At 44.8% G+C, this 22052-nt stretch overlaps 1 protein-coding gene across 1 annotated transcript in view; it reads right to left on the bottom strand.

Annotated features, from left to right (window-relative positions):
* The window catches only part of LOC142586855 (glucoside xylosyltransferase 1-like), a 29238-nt gene extending 10913 nt beyond the window's left edge, over nt 1–18325 (bottom strand). The window contains exons 1-4 of the mRNA XM_075697726.1: nt 18185–18325; nt 14361–14492; nt 3621–3813; nt 732–1045 (exon numbers count right to left, since the gene is read on the bottom strand). Coding sequence (XP_075553841.1) covers nt 732–1045; nt 3621–3813; nt 14361–14492; nt 18185–18325 — 780 coding nt within the window. The remainder of the gene's footprint in view (nt 1–731; nt 1046–3620; nt 3814–14360; nt 14493–18184) is intronic.
* Nucleotides 18326–22052: the final 3727 nt, after the last annotated feature.

The following is a 22052-nucleotide window of genomic DNA, read 5'->3' as shown; positions in this document are numbered from 1 at the left end:
CCAGAGCGTATTCTCGCCCATGGAAAGCCCAGCGCAAGCGCAGGCGAGTATTCCGTCACACGCTGACGGCGTTCACGCCGATACACCAAGGAGAGCAATAAGTGGACGCGCTCGTTCTTCGCGGCTGTTGCGAAAGATCTACAGGAAGGCACCGGGGGAAAAGGCGCCCCCTTTCAGGCAACCGAGCTTCTGGGATTGTCGGCAAGGAGGTGGGTAGGATACTGTCAATTAGTCGCTCATTCATTCGGGCCATTTGCTTAAATTGAGAATCATTGTCGATGGCTTATGCATAATTTTTTCCCGCCTTTCCTTTCTTGTGTGAGCATCAGCAGGATAACTTCTATAGAGGGGCGTTATACGTATGCGCTGCTTTTCATTTTCCTCTTTTGTCGCATTACCGGAACTGTCATCCTTATCACTCTTTTATTTAAAAGCGAGACGCGTACGCTCTATCGGATTACGTAAAATGTGTTACGTCTCGGGTGATGCAGCTATAGGAGCGGGCTATGGTTGAACAATCGGCGCAATGAATAACTTGTTTAGGGCGTCATCACCACCACCAACAACAACAACAACGACAATGACAAAAACGAGAATGACGGCGAAAACAACAATCAAGTTTCATTCAACAATCAATTCACGTTTCGGAGCACCCCTGGCGCATGGCGACTCTTACGACCAATAGAGAAAAACCCCAATGCAACTGGGCTCATCACTGACGATGCGCTTACCTTCTGCATGGCCTGATGGAGCACGACAAATGCCGGCTCGAGCTTCTCCAGAATCATCTTGCGCGAGGCGTGCACCACTGCCACTGGGCCGTCAGTGCAAAGGGCGTCACCCTGGCAGTGCTCGCCGCGGAAGTTCCAGCGGCACGTGAATGTGAATATCCCTTGCGGGTATCGATAGAACAGGATGTTCAGCAAGTCCTGGTCAGCCCACGGAATGCGGCCCTCGAACTCCCGCTTGAGCGCCAGTACCCGACTCTCCAGGCCAAAGGCACGTATGCGCGTGAGGTTCATCATCAGCAAACCAGCATTCAACGCTGCACCATCAGACAGAAACGAACAGGAGTAGGAGGCACTTTGTCGCAAATATATCTGAAATCACAGGTATATCGTGTACGGACATTCACGGTGCCTCAGGATTCCCCATTAAAACACATGTGAAAAGCTGATATGCTTTTCGGAGACAACCACCGGACCGATTAGAATGAAATTTGTTGAAATTGCGAAGAAAATTTACATTCTCGTACTCGTAATCAAGAACAATCTTGATTTGAGACCTCGAATTTTTTTTTACCAAGATTTCCAAAAATCGGTAGGAACGAAAAAAGAGAAAATAAAAGCACGAGATAAGGAAATTCGTAACAACGCACCAACATAGATGTCGAAGTTCTGTAAACTGCATCTGTTAGAGCACTGAAGTGGGCAAATGTGATTACGGGATTTACCATTTACATCAATTTGTTACAAGATTTACGCGGCTGCTGCAACGCCCTACGAACCTTCCAATATTACGTTTCAGAGCGGTGTACGATAGATACATCAGTGCTGCCCACCTTAGATCTATTACTAGGTGGAGTTTACAGAACCGCCACATAGCTTTTGTTTGCCGCGGAATTAGAGTTGTAAACTGAATTACATTATTTTGATGAACTTTAGAAATTTCAAAAAATTCGTCAAAAACAATTGAGGTCCTAGATAAATAAAATACGCTCACTATATTTGCTACATTTTAGCTGTTCCTTCCGGCAAACTTCTGTTATGTTTATGTGTTATGGAAACCGTTATAATGCTACTACTCAGGTTGAAAGTCCGTCCTATGCATGCAATAGCGAACAAGTTGTGCTAACAAATGCTAACAAAAGTTCAATAGCATAAACACTTAGGCATCACACTAAATTCTGACCTGAGATGAGACGCGCACATTGCCAACGTGACTTCGATGGCATTACGCAAGCTATTTTATCTCCGAAGATGTCTCCGCCTCGCACCCATGTCGACTAAGGCTCTCGCATATACTACTTTCGTTAAACCGGTTTTGGAGTACGGTAACACAGTTTGGTTTCCCCACTCAGTAACTAATATAACGAAACTGAAGAAAGTACAGCGAAAAGCGCAGCGGTTTATTTGCAACAACCATAACCGCACAGATTCACCCGGTAACCTTGCGGCTACATCGGGTTTAGCGACACTATCATCAAGAGCGAAACAAGCGAGGATCAAACTTTCATTTTACTTTATTCACAACTATTATAAGTTAGACTAAACAACATACATATGTTTTTCGCAGTCACGATCATCGAGACATAAACATGTACACGCTATAACAGAATATTCATGCGATAATGGCACATTCATGTATTCTAATTTCCCCCTCGTGATAAAGGAATGGAATCGGCTCGATCATTAAGTCATTTCAGCAGACTCATTATCTCAGTTCACACCACGGCTATAATTCCTATCAAGCAATCAGTAACGCAGTCTTATTCACATAATATGCTTGGAAACTCTTGTAAGCCATGCTATTACCTGAAGGTGTTTACTGTTATTTTCGTTCCCGTTTACTGTCCTTTTCTTGATGTATTTTTTGCATTGCTGTGGATGTCTTCTGCACATATGATATTGTCACGTGGTGGTGAGGTTGAAGAACACAGTAGCAATACTGTGAAAGACAAAACTAACTTTTATTGGGCGAACCTGCACCCACGAAAACAGGCTACACGTGTAACAAAACGATAGGGGCGAACACGGTCGACGATCGTCGAAAATCTGATCAGCGGGTCAAGCGCGTCGGCTTTTATACAGCAGTCGTCGAAATTTCCAGACTAATCGCTCGGACCCGCGTGTCTTCCACAAAGTTCTGCACCATTCGCGTCACGCGATGGAATTAGATAACACATGGTTCGGCGACAACAGACAGCGGATAGAAGCATCGATAACATTCCACATACTTCCTATACATGCAGGCGCGTCCTGCGCTGTGCGATAACATTTGTTAGGCGGTGAAACGTGTCGCCCGAAATAAACAAACATGTACACGTGTCAATATCTATATTTGTTTTTTTTTATATCTATTGTTACCTTGTTCTTTCGCGTTTCTTGTTTGGCTTATTGACGCCCAATCTGTACGTGCACTTTTATTACTATGTATTTCTTTTTTGTGTGCGCATTTGCTACGGTCCTTGATGGGACTGGCTGTATGGGAAATAAATAAATAAATAAATAAATAAACATAACGTTATAACATTATATAATACGCAAATGTTTGCGAATTTATTTTCTGCTATATACTGCAAAGACGCACTTGCTTACAGTAGACATTCTATAAAGGAAGAGTGTTTAAAACTTGTAACGGCTTACAAAATTAAACATTAAGAAATTTTTTTTTTACTTAGCAAGTTGCATCAGCGTTCATGCAAGATGATATAGGGGCTCTTCGTCCCACATGATGGTAGCGATAACATTATGGCGCTGACCTACTACGCTGTCCGCTTTTATCAATGCTCTCTATGGCATTTCGGCACAACTGCCACAAAGATAACGTAACTACAGCTCTGTCTGCGTTAACGTGTTGCATGTGTAAAAGTTTACAAGTGTAATAACAAAGGCCCTTACCAAATGGTTGCACAAAAGGGTGGAGAGCTTTTGTCAAGTAGTTGTTCTGTTTAAAGTCCTCTGTATCCGGTGCCATGCCGGCCATCTGCCGCTCGTTCATGGCGTAGAACATTCTCCAAAAGTCTTCGACCGGGTGGAGAAATACCACGTCTGTGTCAACGTAAATGACGGCATCTTCGCTAGGAAGCATACTCTGTGAAAATAATGTTAAGCTGGCTTGTAGATTTTCCACAATCGAAATCCCATCGGCAGGTTTGCCGCTTTACCTGTTAGCGTGAGGAAGGATACGCATTGTTAATAGCTGAACGTTCGTGCACTTTCACTTACTGTTTATTTATTTATTTATTTATTTATTTATTTATTTATTTATTTATTGCACCCTCAAGTCATACAAGCATTATAGAGGGGAGGGATTATGCTGTGTGGCCACTACCAGAACACTGGATTCAACTAAACGACAAGCAATTATGAATAAAACCACTCTTACAGCTAAGTTCTTGCCATAGGTGTTTGAAATGAAAAATTTTGCAGTTCCCATGGTGTGCGCACAAGAACCGGGAAGCGGCTACATGATGCCAAGCCAACATTGGTACGTCAGCGTTCTCAATAGAAGGCTGCCAATCGCACTGGCTGGCGTTTCTATGAACGAAATGGCTTTACGTAGAGTGGTGGTTCTGTATATAATATTATGCTGACATATTCCTATATCTCTCATACCAAACGGGCGTCAAGTGATAGGCTCTACGATCCAGATTAAATGCAAAGAGGAAAAAGTGCCGCTTTAGGCGTCCGCGCATAAAACACTCTTGGTGCCCTGCGCGTGTTTTCCAGCCCTTCTTGTTGTTACTACGCCGGTTAATTAAACATCGAGGTGTGCTCTAACTTGATGCACACTGTGTACGAATACGACGACGCTGCATTAAATTCCAATATGGCAGCGTCATCACGGTTCGGCCCAGGCGAACATCCATACCACTGCCACTCGTTCGAATGGCTAGAGAAGAACGCGTGCTGCAGGCTGTTCTACAGTATAGCCGTCAAATCACCCGGTTGTGCCCTCTACGTGATGATAGCACAAGTTGCCGTCAGTGCGCAATTAGTTTTCCGCGTTTCTGATCCATCTCACACCTCCGCTAAGTTTCTTCACATCAATTCGTCTGTTCGTAGAAATCATGCATGCATCGTTACCGTCGTCGCCATCTTGCTGCTGTCGTCACACAAACGCGCTATGGCTCTAATTCTAGTACACTGTACTCGCGTCACGCACATACATACTCGTTATACAAAAGCACATTGGTAAAGCTGACTACGCATTGCGGAACCACAAACAATGCTGCATAGCCGGCTGACTGCAAAATAGTTTGCATAACGTCGATTGCCACAGTGCGTGGGATCTGCACAATTTACTTTTAGACGCGGCGAGACAGATGCTTAAATAAATCTTGTAGGTTTCATCGGAACTAAGTGATAAAAGTTACCCAAGTGGCAAGCATCTTTCACCCCTGTAGCAAACTCTCCCAAGGAGCAGAAACACCAGCTATTTCCGGGTTAACTTTCGTCCACCTGGCCATTCGTAGGATTCGGGGACGTCCTGCGGAAGGGACGGCATTTGCTGCAAGCGAAGCGCAAACGATAGGGACAGGCGCAGGGTACAATAGTTGCTCCGTCTGCCTGTGTATGTTTTTTTTCTTTCACTTTTAGTATGCCGCACCGACAAGACCGAATTCATAGCCCTTCTCAAGGTTCCAACTATACCGAAAGGTATACCCAGCGCTGTCATGAACCACTACACACGGCAGAGGCCACGGGTGCTAGTCGTGAGTTGCGTGTAGAAATAAATGGGTGTTTGGCAAGTTTGATGGTGCAACACACTTTTAACCCATGGCACAGAATCGTACTGTACAATGACGTACGTCCATTACTCTAACAACGCTACCTCTTGACGAAAAAAGAACACGAACTGAATTATACATAAGTGCAAGAAATTCGCAATCACGGCATTCTGAAGGTTGTTTACAGCTCATGGGCGTCTGCGGTCGCGACAATAAGAAAAAAAGACAGGGCGCCACTATTTCGTGACTTTTTCAGGAAGCTCAAGACAGTAACTAGATAGGATGTCTGCCTAGTGCCACGCACCGGTGACTCAGAAGACAAAATTCGACGCGCCCTGCGTTGTTTGCTTGTCTATGGAGGTAGACTAGTGTGGCCACCGTCGACTCTGTTGTTTGGTCTGTCCTAAGCCCCTGCTACTTCCCACTAAATGGCAGACACTGTTCTCTTCGAAATAAATTGGCAGAACTATCCAGTACATCTTGCTGACGTAGTCGTCTGTTCCAAACCGCTTATGAAACTCCTCCAAGTGACTGCACTAAGTTTAAGAAGCAACACGATGAGGTGATCTCACACTTAAGCATGGCCTTGGGTTTGGACGGCTCAAGTTCCTTAGACATATCGTGAGTGCCAGATAGAGGCTGGTGGTTCGACAAGCTTATCGCGAACGCAGGTTTGCCTGAATTTAAATTCGGCTTCTGCAAAGTACTTGAGCACCTTATATTACAGTTCCCTGCTTTCCTTTCACAGCGCATGTCGCTACTAAGGGACTATAGCCTACGAGATCTGCAGTGCCGTGAGCATTGCATGTATCCGAATGGCTCTTCTCGACACGACGAAGCTCACGGCACCATGCTGGCTTTTCTTCAAGAAACCCGCTTGGCTTCCCGTTTGTGAGATACTTTAGAAGGGACGAAATATATATTGCTACCTTTTCATTGCAGTTTTACATCCTTCCGTAATTAGCGCGCTAAGCGTGTTCTTGTTCTTTCTGCGCCTCCATATACATTACCTTCCTTACTTGCTCACGGCATCAGTGTGTGGTACTGATAATTCTGTTTTTGCTTTCCGAGTGGATGCCTACATGATAACCTGTGATTTTGGCTCGTAGTCTGCACTTTACTGTTTCCTGTAGCCTAGCCTTGTAGCACTTTCATCTTTTACGCTGCAACCAGTGATTTTTAAACTGGCACTTTTACATGTTTCGACGGCACACAAGCTTTTCAGCAGCATCTGTATTTTTTTCTTTTTCCACAGCCTCTGGTCTTTAATGAAGAACTGTTTATTTTGCCGTTTTTCGAAAGCTAGTCACATTGCAGCCATTTATGCTTCGAAATCTTGTGGTAACTATGCTCCAAAGATGTTGAGAAGCTATTCCTGCAGTTATTGTAATTAAACTTAGTGATAGTGCGCTTAAAACAGTTGTTACATGTCGGGAATAGTTCGGAGTCATTTTTTCTCTAGGCAATATAAGCGCGGTACCTGCTTATACCAAAATAAATATTTGTACTCTGAATGTAAATTCGCCGTCGCTTCGTGGCGGGCTTGTTCGCCACAATTTTACGGAACGTTTTCTGCTCTTTAGTGAGGAGTAGGGCCTTTGTTGGGCCTAGTAAGCCCACCTGACCGCAGCCATGGCGGATACAAACATGGAAGATGAAGATTTTGCTGGAAATGAAGGAAACAACGATCAGGACGATTACGCCTGGCAAGGAGTGGCTGGCCGAAGATCACGAGCTAGCACAAAGGCTGTAAATGAGGAGAGTACTTTGCCACGTAATCAGCGAGAGCATGGAGTCAAGAGAACCGCCATCGGCGGAATGGTCAAGAATCGGATTATAAAAGCTTCGAGGATGCCTCAACTGCTCGAGGAGCACAGAAAGATCATTATGCGACCTCGAGGAGGGCTCAATTTGAACAAGGTGAGCACCACCACGATTGGTTCCGCAGTCATCGAGGCGTCCGGCCTAACAGAAGAGGAGGCCCGTGAAGATGTTGTCTGCCCGAACTTCACTCAAAATATCATCGTAGTCAGCACACCTAAGCCCGAACATGCTGCGAAGTACGTTAGAATGAAGTCATTCAAGATTACGGAAGCGGAATACGAGGCAAATGCATACGGAGCGGCACCACATGCCACATGCAAAGGCGTCATCCGAAGAGTGGAAGAAACATCGTGCATGACTTGAACTCGTTTGCGTTGGCTGCGAAGCGCACCAAGACGTCGGGATCGGTCATTGTACTTTTCGATGGACTCAAAGTGTCCAATTTTGTCAGGTACGGATCCACACTAATGAGATGCTACCTCTACAGGAAGCAATTCGACGTCTGCTTCACCTGCGGAAGGGTCGGCCACCGCTCTGTGGTCGGCCACCGCTCTGTATGTGTGTCCAACACCTGACTTTGTTCAGTGCAGGGGATGTGGAACTCGCAACCCAGAAGATGAACATGTGTGTGTACCTAAGTGTAAATTTTGTGAAGGCGATCACCCTACCAGCGACAAGTTTTCTTAGCAAAGATTTCAAATCCCTTATGTCGTACGACTTCGTCGAAGAGAGCGCAACTGGACTCGGTCGTCAACAAGAGTGCAGTCGGAAGCGCAACAGCTGGCGCCCAACCATCGCCCCGAGGACAGGGAGCACTCACGCTCCGGGAGCGCCACTAAATCCAGGCATCGTTCACTATCCAGGGAGAGAAGGCGCTCCAAGTCAAGGGAAGCGCAGGTGCGCTTCGTGCAAAGGGACTCAATACCTGGCGAGAAGAATACGCCAGGAACCACTTGCGCTGACAAGTAAAAGGTATGGCGAGAGTTGCTGGAGGCGCCTCGGCTGCTGTGGGTGATGACAATGATGCCAGAATACAGCAATTAATTAAAGAAGTAACTTCTTTAAGAAAAGCTAATAAAGAATTGACCAGGCAGGTAGCAGAGCTTCGTAAAAAAGAGCAGTCGAGCCCTGCTAGAGTAGAGATAGATATACCTGTAAGCAAAACCAGCGATCTAGGGGAATCTAGCTCTCCTGTCCCTAAATATAGGGCGGTGAGTTCCGTGGATGAGTCAGTCTTCTCAGCCCTCAGTGAAATAAAAGATGCAATTAAAGCGATAAGAGAGACAGTAGAAACGGCCAACTTTATTGTGGACAAATTGTGAAAATGGAGGCTAACGGCGGAGAAAAGACTTAGGAAAATTGAGACGCGAAGGGATGACGACGATGAGTATCTGCCATCGGAGGCGGATAGTAAAAAGTCCATTCTTGGATTGTCGGGGGCCACCAAAAAGAGGAAAGTAGCGGGTAATAGAAAGGCAGCCTCACCTAATAACAATGCGCAGTAATCATGCATTTAACGTGTGGCAATGGAATTGTCGTGGATTCCAAAACAAAAAGGAAGCACTGCAACAGGTGATCACGTCATCTGAGGCCAGGCCAAAGCTAATTATGCTGCAGGAAACCTTAGCGGACGAAATTATGCTTACTGGGTACAAAATTATACGTAGAGACAAAAAAACGGGGAGGGGTTGGCGACCCGCATTGACAAAAGATTGCCATACATTGAGCATGATATTCATCTTAGACATTCCAGCTTTGAATTTATTCTAGTTGAGATAATACTTAAAAGGAACAAAGGTAAGACTCAAAGCATTTTCTGTTTGAATTTTTACAGCAGTCCTAACGACATGAGACAGAGGTTTAGAGCACTCTTCAACAAGGTGCTTTCGGTTGCCAAAAACTCGCCGCTCATTATTGGAGGGGACTTTAATGCTCCCTATTACACATGGGTATACACTTGGAACACAAAGAAGGGAGAGGAGCTATGGAGTCTTGCCATGGATCTGGGGATATGCTTGATTACTGATCCAGCGTATCCCACCCGTTGTGGCACGTCCACAAGCAGGGACTCCATACCAGATCTTACTTTTGTACACAACTTAAGACGAGCCAATTGGGAAAATTCAAACTTGGATCTCGGGAGCGATCATTATATCATACACCTAACCATACGCATACCGAGACAGGGAACTAGAATCTTCAAATTCACTGATTGGGATCAGTTCAGAAAAATCGGGGCGAACAGAAGGAAAGTGGGGCCTCTAGATGCCGAGCAGGATCCCCTTCAGACGTGGGTCATCCAGCTCAGAGAGGACGTCAAAGAGGCCACTAAAGAAATCAGGATAGAGGAAAATATTGAGGCTATGGACAGCAGGCTGGCGCATCTGATTGAGACCAAACAGTTTATATTACAGAGATGGAAAACACAGAGACTTAACAGAAGGCTAAGGAAAAAAATAGCGCAATTAAACAGAGACATTGATGATCACTCGAAGACCCTCCCAAAGCAACAGCGGGATGAGATCTGTAATTCGGCTGATGGTAGACTCAAACATGGAGGTAGCTGGAACCTCCTCAAGCACTTGCTCAACGAGAATGAAACAAGGACAAGCAAGAGAACAGCTATATCTAAGTTGGTTCATCAGGAAAGCCAAGATATAACACAGAAGGATATCATGGATAGTCTCGCAACCAAATATCTCCCACTTAAACAACCAAACGAAGAAGACAAGAGCCCCGAATATACGGGAGGCATATGTGAAGAACTTGACCGGGACTTCACTGAGAGTGAAGTGAGGGAGGCTCTTCACAGTCTTAATAGTAGATCGGCGGCTGGACCTGACGGAATAACTAAGAAGATATTAAGAAATCTGGATGATGAATCAATTTTTTATCCAACTGAACATTTCAATGAATGTTGGAGAAAAGGGGTATACTCAGAGGAATGAAGGGTGGCCAACACTGTCCTCATACCAAAGCCAGTAAAACAACTCACCCTGGACAACCTCCGTCCTATTTCCTTAACGTCATGTTTAGGCAAAGCTATGGAACATGTCATCCTAAATCGACTCACAGAATACGTTGAGCAGAACGACATCCTCCCATACAACTTCATCGGCTTTCGTCCGGGGCTGTCAACTCACGATGCTATGCTGCTGATCAGACACCAACTTATACAGGCCAGCCCAGCGCATACGAAAGCTCTTTTGGGATTAGATGTGGAAAAACCTTTTGATCGTATAAAGCATAAGGCAATACTTGGCGTCCTCTCGGAGATGGGGTTAGGTAAGAGACTTTTTAACATGATTAAGGACTTTCTTAGAAATCGAGCTGCACAACTCATGCTGGGTGAGCTTAAATCAGAAGTTAAGAATTGAGAAAATATGGGCACTCCACAAGGGGCTGTGCGCTCACCCATGCTATTTAATTTAGCAATGTCCAAGGTTTCAAGAAATCTGGAGAAAATTGAGGGTATACATTACGTGGTATATAATAACCATATGGAGTGCGAAGGGTAATGTAGGACAGAGACCAGACTACAGGAAAGTTTATATGTTGCAGAGAACGCACTGGAAGACATGGGGTTGAAATGCTCGGCAGCCAAATCAGAACTCTTGGTCATTAAACATCGCAGAAAAGGTCGCAAACCAAGAGGTTACATTCCGGAAGATGAGCCAAGAGTGCTTATACACTCATGAAATATCCTCAGTCAGGCTAGTTGAAACAATCAAGGTTCTTGGGTATCACATAGACGGAAACAATGCTAACTATAGAACAATACAACATATCTCGAATAAAACAGATGAAGTCATTAGGTTACTAAGGAGAATTACCAATAGACACAGAGGCTTAGGAGAAGACAGCGCTTTGAGGCTAATACACGCCTTTCCTCTCTGTCACTTCACTTATGTGGCTGGATTATTGAAATGGAAGCAGGCAGAATATAACAAACTTAATGTCATGCTCAGGAAGCTCGTTAAAGTAGCCCTAGGGATGCCCAGTAACGCTGCAACTGACAAACTCATAAGTCTAGGGGTGCACAACACAATGGAAGAAATCGCGGAGGCCCAACAGCTAGCGCAACACGAAAGAGTGACAAAATCACGAGCTGGCAGGAACATATTACAGGCAATAGGTGCAGAACTGAATACATCAAAAAGCCCAATAGAGGCTGAAGTAGAATTAAGGACTGACGTTAGGAACAAGATCAGAACCAACCCTCTCCCCAGAAACATGCATCCAGAATATAATGTCGAAAGGAGAAAGGCAAGAGCTAAAGCATCCTTGCAGGAAATAGAACAGCAGAACCAATTGGCAGCTATAGTTGATACAGCCTCGGTAGAAGCTAAAGAAGCGTATACGGCCATTGTCCCAAATTGTCAAGGGAAGGTGCAATATGCTATCACTATTTTTACCAAGGACCCCATGGTGGTGGAACAAGTGGCAATTGCTCTAGCCATCAGGAGTAATAATTGGGCCTGCATTTGCAGTGATTCGAAATCCGATATAAAGTGTTTTGATAAAGGCTACGTAGCTGGTGTTGCAGCTAAACTTTTTGAAAACATTGGGATTATGAGAACTGAAATTCGATGGTTTCCTGCGCATATGGGGAAAGTGGACGAGACTCGGATAAACCTCAATGAGGTTGCTCATGACTTGGCACTAGGACTTGCTAACCGTGACATTCACAACCGATCCGTTCACCATCAAGCTAGAGAATCTAGAGATCATTTAATAACATACAATGACATCACCAAACACTACTATTTAGGACGCAGGCAATTCCCGTTGCCACATTCAAAACTGAACAGGGCTCAGGCAGTCTCACTGCGCTTATTGCAAACAGGTACATATCCCACACCGTACACCATTAATAAAATATATCCAGAGAGGGAGATTAAGATGGACTGCAACGATTGTAATGGCATCATTGGAATCAGACATATGCTGGAAGGGTGTCCCGCGACTCTCCCCAACCTCATTGAAGAATGGACACAGTGGGAGAGAAGGATTCAAAGCCTATTGTTTCAGGACCAACTAAGGGCCGTCCAGAGGGCCCATGATATCGCTGAAAGGCTTGGCCTGACAGTGCCAACGTGGGAGCGGCCCGCCTTGGCTTCAGAAGCCGAGCCTCCGGACCTCATTACAATAAATGTTTTCACACACACTCTAAATGTATGCGTATTCGTCTTACTATTCGATACTCAATTCCATATTCAGTACGTACTATTCTAATTCGATTCGTGTTCGAAAAAAAGTTCACATGCGCCCACCTATAGTAAATATACAAAATGCTGCGCTGATGACGATGCGCGAGTGTTCTGAGAACCATACAATGAAACCAAGAAAATGCTAGTTAAAACTGATGTTTTTGGCGTTTACAAGTCAAATTTCAGTACTCATTCTTGTAACGGGTATTCAAGCCCAATTTTCGCCTGTTTAATTAGTTGAACGTCATTCCAATGTAAACAACACAGGCATTATGTGCCCCTGCGCAGAGGTCTGTACGGGCCAATGCAGAGGTTGTAGAAAAGCACACGACACCGTGATAGCGAAGATAACACTAGCCTTTGGTATGTGTATTTCGCCTATAATTAAAATAGGTTTAGGAGAGGACCGTGCATGAAGAATTTGCGGCGAAGATTGAGGGAACCGTTAATTTACCACCGCTGTGGTGTTCTTGTCATGCAGAAAAGCTTGGTTAATATGAATAACTGTGCTGACGCACGTCATATCTGCGTATGCCAATCACACGTATTGTGCGACACTGTGCACACGGAGATTGCCCATCAAAAGCAAACACACTTACGAAATAATTATACGTAAAACATGGCTGCACCTTAGAAACTTCTGAATGCACTTGTGCACCAAGCTTGTATTATATGTGTAAAGTGTTTTAGGAAACTGAGATGGAAGGTCGAAGATCAGGTTTTTTCTACTGATGTAAGTATGACATTATGCTGTTGGCTCACTTCGTTGTTTTTAATGCTAATAATAATAATAATAATAATATATAATATTTGCGGTTTTACGTGCCAAAACCACTTTCTGATTATGAGGCACGCCGTAGTGGAGGACTCCGGAAATTTTGACCACCTGGGGTTCTTTAACGTGCACCTAAATCTAAGCACACGGGTGTTTTCGCATTTCGCCCCCATCGAAATGCGGCCGCCGTGGCCGAGATTCGATTCCGCAACCTCGTGCTTAGCAGCCCAACACCATAGCCACTGAGCAACCACGGCGGGTTGTTTTTAATGCTGTTTTATGTCAAGTATATATTCCAAGGTGCTGGATGGGTGCTTTGCAATACTCTACAAACTAAAAAACACAAAAACAAAATAAAACTGGCAGTCCCTCCCTTTACCGACAACGATAGCAAACTTCAGCGCTGTGCTTAGACTTCTTGGACAGCGTTAACGTGCACGCGGGTACGACTTCACTGCACGACGCTGCCATTATTTCATTCCATTTTATTTGTTCCAAATACAATGAGGTAAGGTGAATCGCAAGACTTAAGGGGACTCCTGCTGGATAGAAGTAACAGCGCCCCCTCTCTTACTAAACCTCTGACAACGCTCGCATGTTTAAGAGCGCCGCCGGTCGTGTCGCACGTGTCGCACGTGGACGGCGCACGAGGTGAGACCGACGGCAATCCCTCGGCCTTCGGCAAACGTTCCAAGCGTCTCCACGCGCTGGCTTGCATTATGGGCATTCTTAAGGATGTTCTATTGTGATCCTTGAGGCATGTGCGTGGGGCGCAAGGGTTAAGGCAACGGGCTTCTGTGCTCGATCTGTCATAATGAAATTCCGCCGGCGGACGTTTCATTGATGTTTATTTATTCATTTAAATATTTCTATAAACATATATATGCGGAACATCAGGGCAACGTCGAAAATTTGCCTGGAATGCGTTATAATTGCTCTTGCAGTAGTAGTTCATAATCCATAGTTCACATACACACACAAAACGATCTCGCATGCAGTCCAGTCTGGAAGCTGGACATATCTCTCTGAAGCACTGAGAATGTGCAATCTATTCTAAAGGTTGTACTCGAAGGGGATATACCTTCAGACGCATACATACCGGCAAGAAAAGCCTCTGAGTTGTGCAAGGCTTGTACATTGACCGCCACTTGTCGTAGTCATCTTCGGGGAACCACACCAGCTTCACATCACAACTCACACGCTTTCTGACGCTATCTGGCCAGGAGGAGTACTTCAAACAAGGGGGGTGCGGCAGCCAAGGCAAAATAAGAGACGATATCAAAAGCTAGAAATAACACATTGTCTGCCAAATTGCCATTAGTCCGTTGACGTTTGTCTGCAAGCACGTATACTAAGTAAACACGACGAATCAACAAATATATTATATGAACAAAAGTTAATTGTTGTTATTGCATTCTAAATTAAGGGAAGGGATATTTCAGACTAATTATTTCGCAATATCAACAATATTTCTAATTTAGACAACAGGAAACCAACCACCTTGAAAAACATTTGCGGCATGTTACACTTGTTTTACACGTGAAGGCGAAAGCCTGTTGCACACCTGGTAATTCATTAAGTTGTCCGATCGGAAAGGTCAGACTTCTTGTATGACATAACGAGCTGCAGCATAAAGTAAACTTAATTCGCTGTATTTCGATCTCCTCAATGACACATGCGCGCACTTAATGGACAATCTAAAGGTTGTTTCGTTCTATCTTACTTGCAGACTTCTTTCTTTCTTCCTTTCTCTCTGTCTTTCTTTATTTCTTTTTTTTATTCCATCTTTGTTTCGTTGTTCTTTGTTCCTTTGTTTTTTCGTCAGTTTTTTTCGTTTTCCTTTCATTCCTTGCAATAATAATGAACAATGCAGGGGTGCCTCATTCTACCCCGGCTAGGATACCAAGCACCAAGATAACCACAACCGGAAGACTGCACGCCTCTTGAGCTCAGCATTCACAACAAAATTCACGTGGCCCCATTTCCCCGGAATATGCACCCTGGCCGTCCTAAAGGGCGAAGAAAGGCAAGAGCACAAGCCCTGGCTCGACTCTTTGGCTATGGCACATCGAACACACCGGTGCTATGCCCCGACGTGGACCACTACCCACAGAGACGTGGGCACAGATACTCCCTGAGGGCTCACTGTGGACAGTGGCACGGCGGAAGACGCTGCTATCGCCCTAGCCATCGTACATGTTTCAACCATACCGGCACCGGATGGACCCATCACACTGGTCACGGATTCACAGAGCACCTGCGGAACTTTGGCACAAGGGATAGTGACATCCTACACAAACCGCATCCTTGCATGATTACGCCTTACATCGTTACACAGGGTGCGTATCGTCTGTACAGATGGACACGCCTCCCTCCATGGTCATGAACGCGCTAATGCGGTAGCTCGAGAGCTCACTATCCGGGCGCCATTGGAAGGGCTGTCGAACTGAGACGACGCACCGACACAACCACTGAACGGCACTGAAATGCTACAGCATTATAGAAATAGCAGAAGACCCCCCCCCCCCCCGCCGATTCCCTTAACCGAGAAGATGCCGTTGCGTGGCGACAGCTTCAAACTAATTCATTTCCCTGTCTCTTTTATCTTCACTTCCCCTCCCCGCGCAATATGCCTGATACTGTCCCTACTGGGGAGGAAAGTCCACGGTATATCATTGCACCTGAGAGTGCCCACACCCTCCATGTTTCTCCCCTATTCCTTCACTTTCACTTTCCTCCTGGGAGACTGCGCTGAACAGCTTAGACCCGCAAAAGCGGTGACGGCTGATCCGGCGGGGACGCGGACTGGCGTGAGCCAATGGGGCCCTGAACTAATGGCTTCTACTAACGAGGAAGTCAGCCAACCTCTTCAGAAGTAAATAGTTTCTCTCTAGCTCACTGCTTCATTCGTTTCTTCTTTCATATTCAGCCAGTGTATCTACTCGCTTGCGGGGGCATAAGCTATTCCTAGTTTTGATATCTTATTTCTTTCTTCGCCTCATTCCTTTATTTTTCTGTCATGCCTTCATTCATATTGAGCCATTGTATCTTTGTTTGCTCACGGTGGTATGATGCATTCCAAATTATGTTATTTGTTTCCTAGTATGAGTCAGTGCTGATGATGATATTTTTGTTCCACTCGTCTGCATTTTTTTTGTATCGCTGGACCAGACTCCACTATGTTTCGGGTAGGGGCCATTACACGCTTGACACTTTCGCCTTAATACTGATTCAACGCATAGGTTGGAATCTATTTGAAACAAAGGTTAGGTGAAAGGGTTAAAACATTGCTATGTAATTAAATGCTGTGCGTACAACTGTGCCGTCATTTTATGCAACTTCGATAATATTTTAAGCATTATCCCAATATTTACAGAGCGGCAATAAAGTATAACGTTTGAAACAGAGCCCACAATTTTTTTGCCAGTCACTCTTACAAACCTGCTGCGCAATCATTATCAGCAGATGATGAACCTTATGTTTCTCGAGCATCTCACAACTAAACGAGTTTGAACAGCTTCAGCATCCTATCAATATAGGTGGTACACGTTTCACCAAGTAGCAAAGCCTTTTGTGCCATGGTCTGCTTGGTACGTTTACTTCTCATAGCAGATACTCCAAAATAACTAGGCGGGCTCTTTCTGTAGAGTCGTGCTTGCCGATGAAAGTCTGCATTGAGGATTTTATACATCCGAGTCCTGCACCCCACTGAAGAAACAAAAGCACGAAGGAAGGAGTGGACATCATTCGGAAGAGTCCTGTTCTGCTGACTGACGCTGCGATGAGCCTAGCGGTAGAGCAAGGAGAGGAAATACACCCTCAGAAAAGTCCATTTTTTCGCTTTTACATTCATCATCATCAGCAGCAGCAGCAGCAGCAGCCTGGTTACGCCCACTGCAGGGCAAAGGCCTCTCCCATACTTCTCCAGCTACCCCGGTCATGTACTAATTGTCACCATGTTGCACCTTCTAGCTTCTTAATCTCATCCGCCCACCTAAATTTCTGCCGCCCTCTGCTACGCTTCCCTTCCCTTGGAATCCATTCCGTAGCTCTTAATGATTATCGGTTACCTTGCCTCCTGATTACGTGTCCTGCCCATGCCCCATTTCTTTTTCTTGATTTCAACTAAAATATCATTAGCTCGCGTTTGTTCCCTTACCCAATCTGCTCTTTTCTTATCTCTTAACGTTGCACCTATCATTCTTGTTTCCATAGCTCGTTGCGTCGTCCTCAATTTAAGTAGAACCCTTTTCGTACGCCTCCAGGTTTCTACCCCGTACGTGGGTACTGGTAAAATACAGCTGTTATATACTTTTCTCTTGAGGAATAATGGCAATCTGCTCTCATGATCTGAGAATGCCTGCCAAACGCACCCCAGCCCATTCTTATTCTTCTGATTATTTCAGTCTCATGATCCGCATCCGCAGTCACTACCTGTCCTAAGTAGATGTATACCCTTACCACTTCCCGTGCCTCACTACCTATCGTATCACTTTTACATTGTCTGTTTGTATTACGTGGAAGGCCGTAGCACCCAAGAAGTAAAATGAAGTCAAAGACAAACTATACTGAAATAGATTTCAAAAGAATATATGCAGTTTCAGCGATTTGGCAATAGAGCATGTGGTATAGGCAGCGCGCAATAAACCAGGACCAAATGGACAGAAAGGGACGCATTTGTGTGTCGTAATTTCAAGTATTTTTTGAATAACTAGAATTTCGCACCATTATATAGATTGTTAAGAATGTGAATACCGCTTTGCCTCTCGAGTATATGAGTAGAAGCGGTCGTTAAGAATTGCGGCTAGACTCGGAAAACCACCCGCATAATTTCTCGCTAGCACCTGAAAATCTCGTGACTCTTAGAAATATGTGACGCATCTGTGCAACACACTGCTTCTACGACATACATTATCGGCTTACCTCACTTCGCATCTTTTCCTCGTTCTGTTTATCTGCGATGACGACTAGGTGTAGCCTTGATATTGAGTAGGCTACAGCTGATTTCACAGCAACGATTGCGAGATCAAAATGGTGCTCGCATATGACGAACACCAGGGTCATTCTTCCACTGGAAAACAAAGTAACTCGTTTTAGATGTAAAGAAACGTTTCGCCTCGGAGTAAATAGTTGTGTACTTGAAATAACTTCCTGCTCTTCTTTCATGAGCAGCAGCAGCAGCAACAGCAGCCGCCACCACTGCAGCAGCAGCCGCAGCCGCCTATTTTCATGTCCACACGGTAAACAAAAAAACACCCAGATGGGCGTTTTTTGCTTGTCCTCTAGCGCATTCCCTTTTGGACATCTTTTTGCTCCCATTGAAAGGGCGTACGATAAAACTACCATTGACGTGAGTATTAATTGGGCACACAACGGGGGTACCGTAATACGGCCCCCGTTTGACTGGGATGTACAATGGGGGTTTTGTGAAGGACTTAAAGGCATTTTAGTTTAGGTGCTGCAAGCACGTAGCGAAATGCTTGGTGGCGCGGGTCACGCGCTTACGCAGCACCAGGCAGAACACCGCAGGCCGAAATGTCGAACGCCGGCGATCAAGGCTCAAGGGAACTCGGCCGTCCGTGAGCTGCCACCCGAGCAGGCGTCACACCTGCTCGGAGCGAACGCCGGCGTCCGACACTTTGGCCTGCGGTATTCCGTCTGCTGCTGCATATGCGCGGCGTAGCGCCCCGAAGCATTTCGCCGCGGGCTCGCGACACGTGGTCCAATCGATGGCACAGGGCCACCGCTGAATCGACCAAGTCACGCGCACACGTGGTCGAATGGCGAATGAACCCGTCACCGCACTTCTTCATTTTCTTTCCTTTCGCTGATCACAGAGCCCCTCTTTGCAAAGCTTTTATACAGTCGTCCTAGCTTATCGGCAGTGCCTTCGAGGCCAGCAAACGCCTTCGAGAGCATTTTCTACTTGCTGAAAGGAAAAATGCACGAGACACACACTGACAGTGAATAAAATTTATTAGACACGAAATGTAATAAATATAATATGTTCACTTCCGGGCCCAAAAGAAAGCACATTTCTGCCCCAGTAAAACAATTGTCTGGATTTTAAAAAAGAACACTGTACATTGTAAGCATGCCAGTTACTAGTATTCTACACGTCCTAACACAATGAAATTAGTATATGAAAGAAATGCTAAGAAATCTTATCTCGTTTTATACTGAACTGTAACTACAGAGCCACGTGTTTGAACTGTTACTTCCTACTGACAATCCACACTTTTGCACAGGATATATTGAGCTCGCTTGACTAACAGTAAAACTTCATTTGGGCCTAGTTGGTACATAATTCTGAACTTAAAGCTTACAGCGCAAACACCTAAGACGGACAACAAAAGGCAGATACGACACACGCTGGCGCTAACTGACAACTTCTTTATTTCTTCGCGGCCGATGCATATATAAGCCCTACGCCACACAACTGCACAGGCGCACAGATTACATTACAGAGATCTACCAAATTATCACATTGCAAACGTTGGAAGTCAAATTCAGATGGGTGCAGGGACAAAGCTATGTCACTGATGCAATTATCACCTTGCCTTTTTATGTGGTAGGCCTCTAAGGCAAGCCGCGCAAGCTCATTCATGCTTTTGTCAAGAATCGACGTCCCATAAAGTCGTGCCTCGCAATTTTTGCAAGAGTTTATATGCGCAACAAGGTGCACTCCTCTATCTACATATTTTACTTTTTGCGCATGTTCCCTGCGTGGTCCCTTAAACACCTAAGGTCATCTATCAACTCATGAAAGTTGCTTGCAGGCGTAGTGTTCCTTTGGCGTTTTCTGCACCTAACAAGCTTTTAAAGCTATGCTCCCGCACCTGCGAAGAGAGCAGAGGTGGATGCCAAATTCGGCATGATACTTCATACGTGTTGTGCGCTGTCGGCGTGGTTTATGCCATTCCACTCTCATGTGGTAAGACATAGCTTGGCTAGATAGGGCATTGCGTCAATGAGCGACTCGGGGAACATGCGCAAAAAGTAAACAAAAATGTACATAGAGGAGCGCACCTTGGTGCGCAATAAACTCTTGCAAAAATTGTGAGGCACGACTTGATGGGACGTCGATTCTTGGCAAAAGCATGAATGAGCTTGCGCGGCTTGCCTTAGAGGCCTACCACATAAGAAGTCTAGGTGATAATTGCATCAGTGACATAGCTTTGTCCCTGCACCCACCTGAATTTGACCTCCTACGTTTACGTATGTGATAATTTGGTAGATCTCTGTAATGTAATCTGAGTGCCTGTGCGGTTGTGTTGCCTAGGATTTATATTGCATCGACGACGAAGAAATAAAGAAGTTGTTAGCACCAGTGTGTGTCGTATCTTCCTGTTGTGGTCCGTTTTAGGTGTTTGTGCTGTAAGTTTAAGTTGCTTGACTAAGGCATTACTAATTAACAGTGGCTTGTATAATGAAGCCGATCAGTGCTATTTTGTATGTACTAGCACACAAATATGATAAATGTCAAAGTACTAAATTAAGAAACTGGGACTCATCACACAAACAAGCTACATAATTTAGTGTAGTTATTGGGCTATATTTCTGAGCAAGCTATTAAAAATTATCATATTTTAACAATCAGAACCCACCTTCTGATTATGAGACATGCCGTAGCGAGTAACCCCGGATTAAGTAGGACAACCTCGGGTTTTTTAACATGCACCTAAGTCTAAGTACGCGGCTGCTTTTGCATTTCGCTCCCACTGAAATGCGGTTTTGTTTACGACTAGATTCGCGAAAGTTCCAAACAGGATCCCCCCTATAACTTTACAGTTGGCGCTCTTTAAATGGAGCCTCAAGGTGCCAGGGAAACTGGTTCCATTTACCAGGCGTTCTATTTACTGAGAGACATTGCAGAGAGCCAACCAACCATCAGGATGGTGTGCTATTTCAGCGGCAGTTTCGCTTAAGCAATTTTCGTTTATCGAGATTCCACTGTAGTCCATAATAGTGGATGAGTTGTGTTTTGCTTGGACACTTTAGCACGGCTACCATGTTTAGTTGAATATTGTGCAAGCAGCAACATTTCACTGTACCCAGTGCAATGTATAAAGCCAGCAATATAACATGTTGCAAATGCAGCCATGAACAAGTACTTTCCCTCATCATATCCAATAGCAGCATCTTTAGACGAAATTAGTCATGCTTTCTCACGTTCAAGTGCCTCGTTTTCAGAAATCAAATCGTCCTTATCACATTGGCCTCCAATCATGTCATCCCCCGAGCTGAGGTCATTTGAGATTGCATTTAATTGCCCTTCAAATAGCATATTGGTCTTACTTAAAAAGCACATGGCATCACAGTCACCACCTAGATATAAAATTCGAGCTGCAAGGCAGTAGCAGACATTCTGAGGTAGAAGCCTAACTATTCTTTTGAATTTGGATGCATACTCAATACACTGCTATGCAATTACAGACAGGGCTGATAGTGTAGCAACCAGGACAGATTTAACGCACATAAAGGAGCAGGATGGTGTGAGTTTCGAAATATTATTCTCTCTGAGGAACCATGCTGTCCAATTATAAAATGGGGATCAAAATAAAGTAATTGGATAGCAAACCTGCATTTCATCAAGTAAATAAAATACTGCTCATGCTACCTTCCAGGGTACACACTACATTCCCTTTCTTTGTATGTGAATTTGTTACCTTGCCATGGGTTGCCAATGTATAGGTGTATTGTTGGTCGAGGATGGTGTAACGGATATAGGTCTCAGGCTAAAGGAAATATTTCGACAAGGAGACTTGACAGGTTAAACAACGAATGTCTC

The sequence above is a fragment of the Dermacentor variabilis genome, chromosome 7 (assembly GCF_050947875.1).
Source record: "Dermacentor variabilis isolate Ectoservices chromosome 7, ASM5094787v1, whole genome shotgun sequence".
NCBI classification, from domain to species: Eukaryota; Metazoa; Arthropoda; class Arachnida; order Ixodida; family Ixodidae; genus Dermacentor; species Dermacentor variabilis.
The sequence above is the reverse complement of the archived record's forward strand: the minus strand, read 5'-3'. Positions and strand labels throughout refer to the sequence as shown.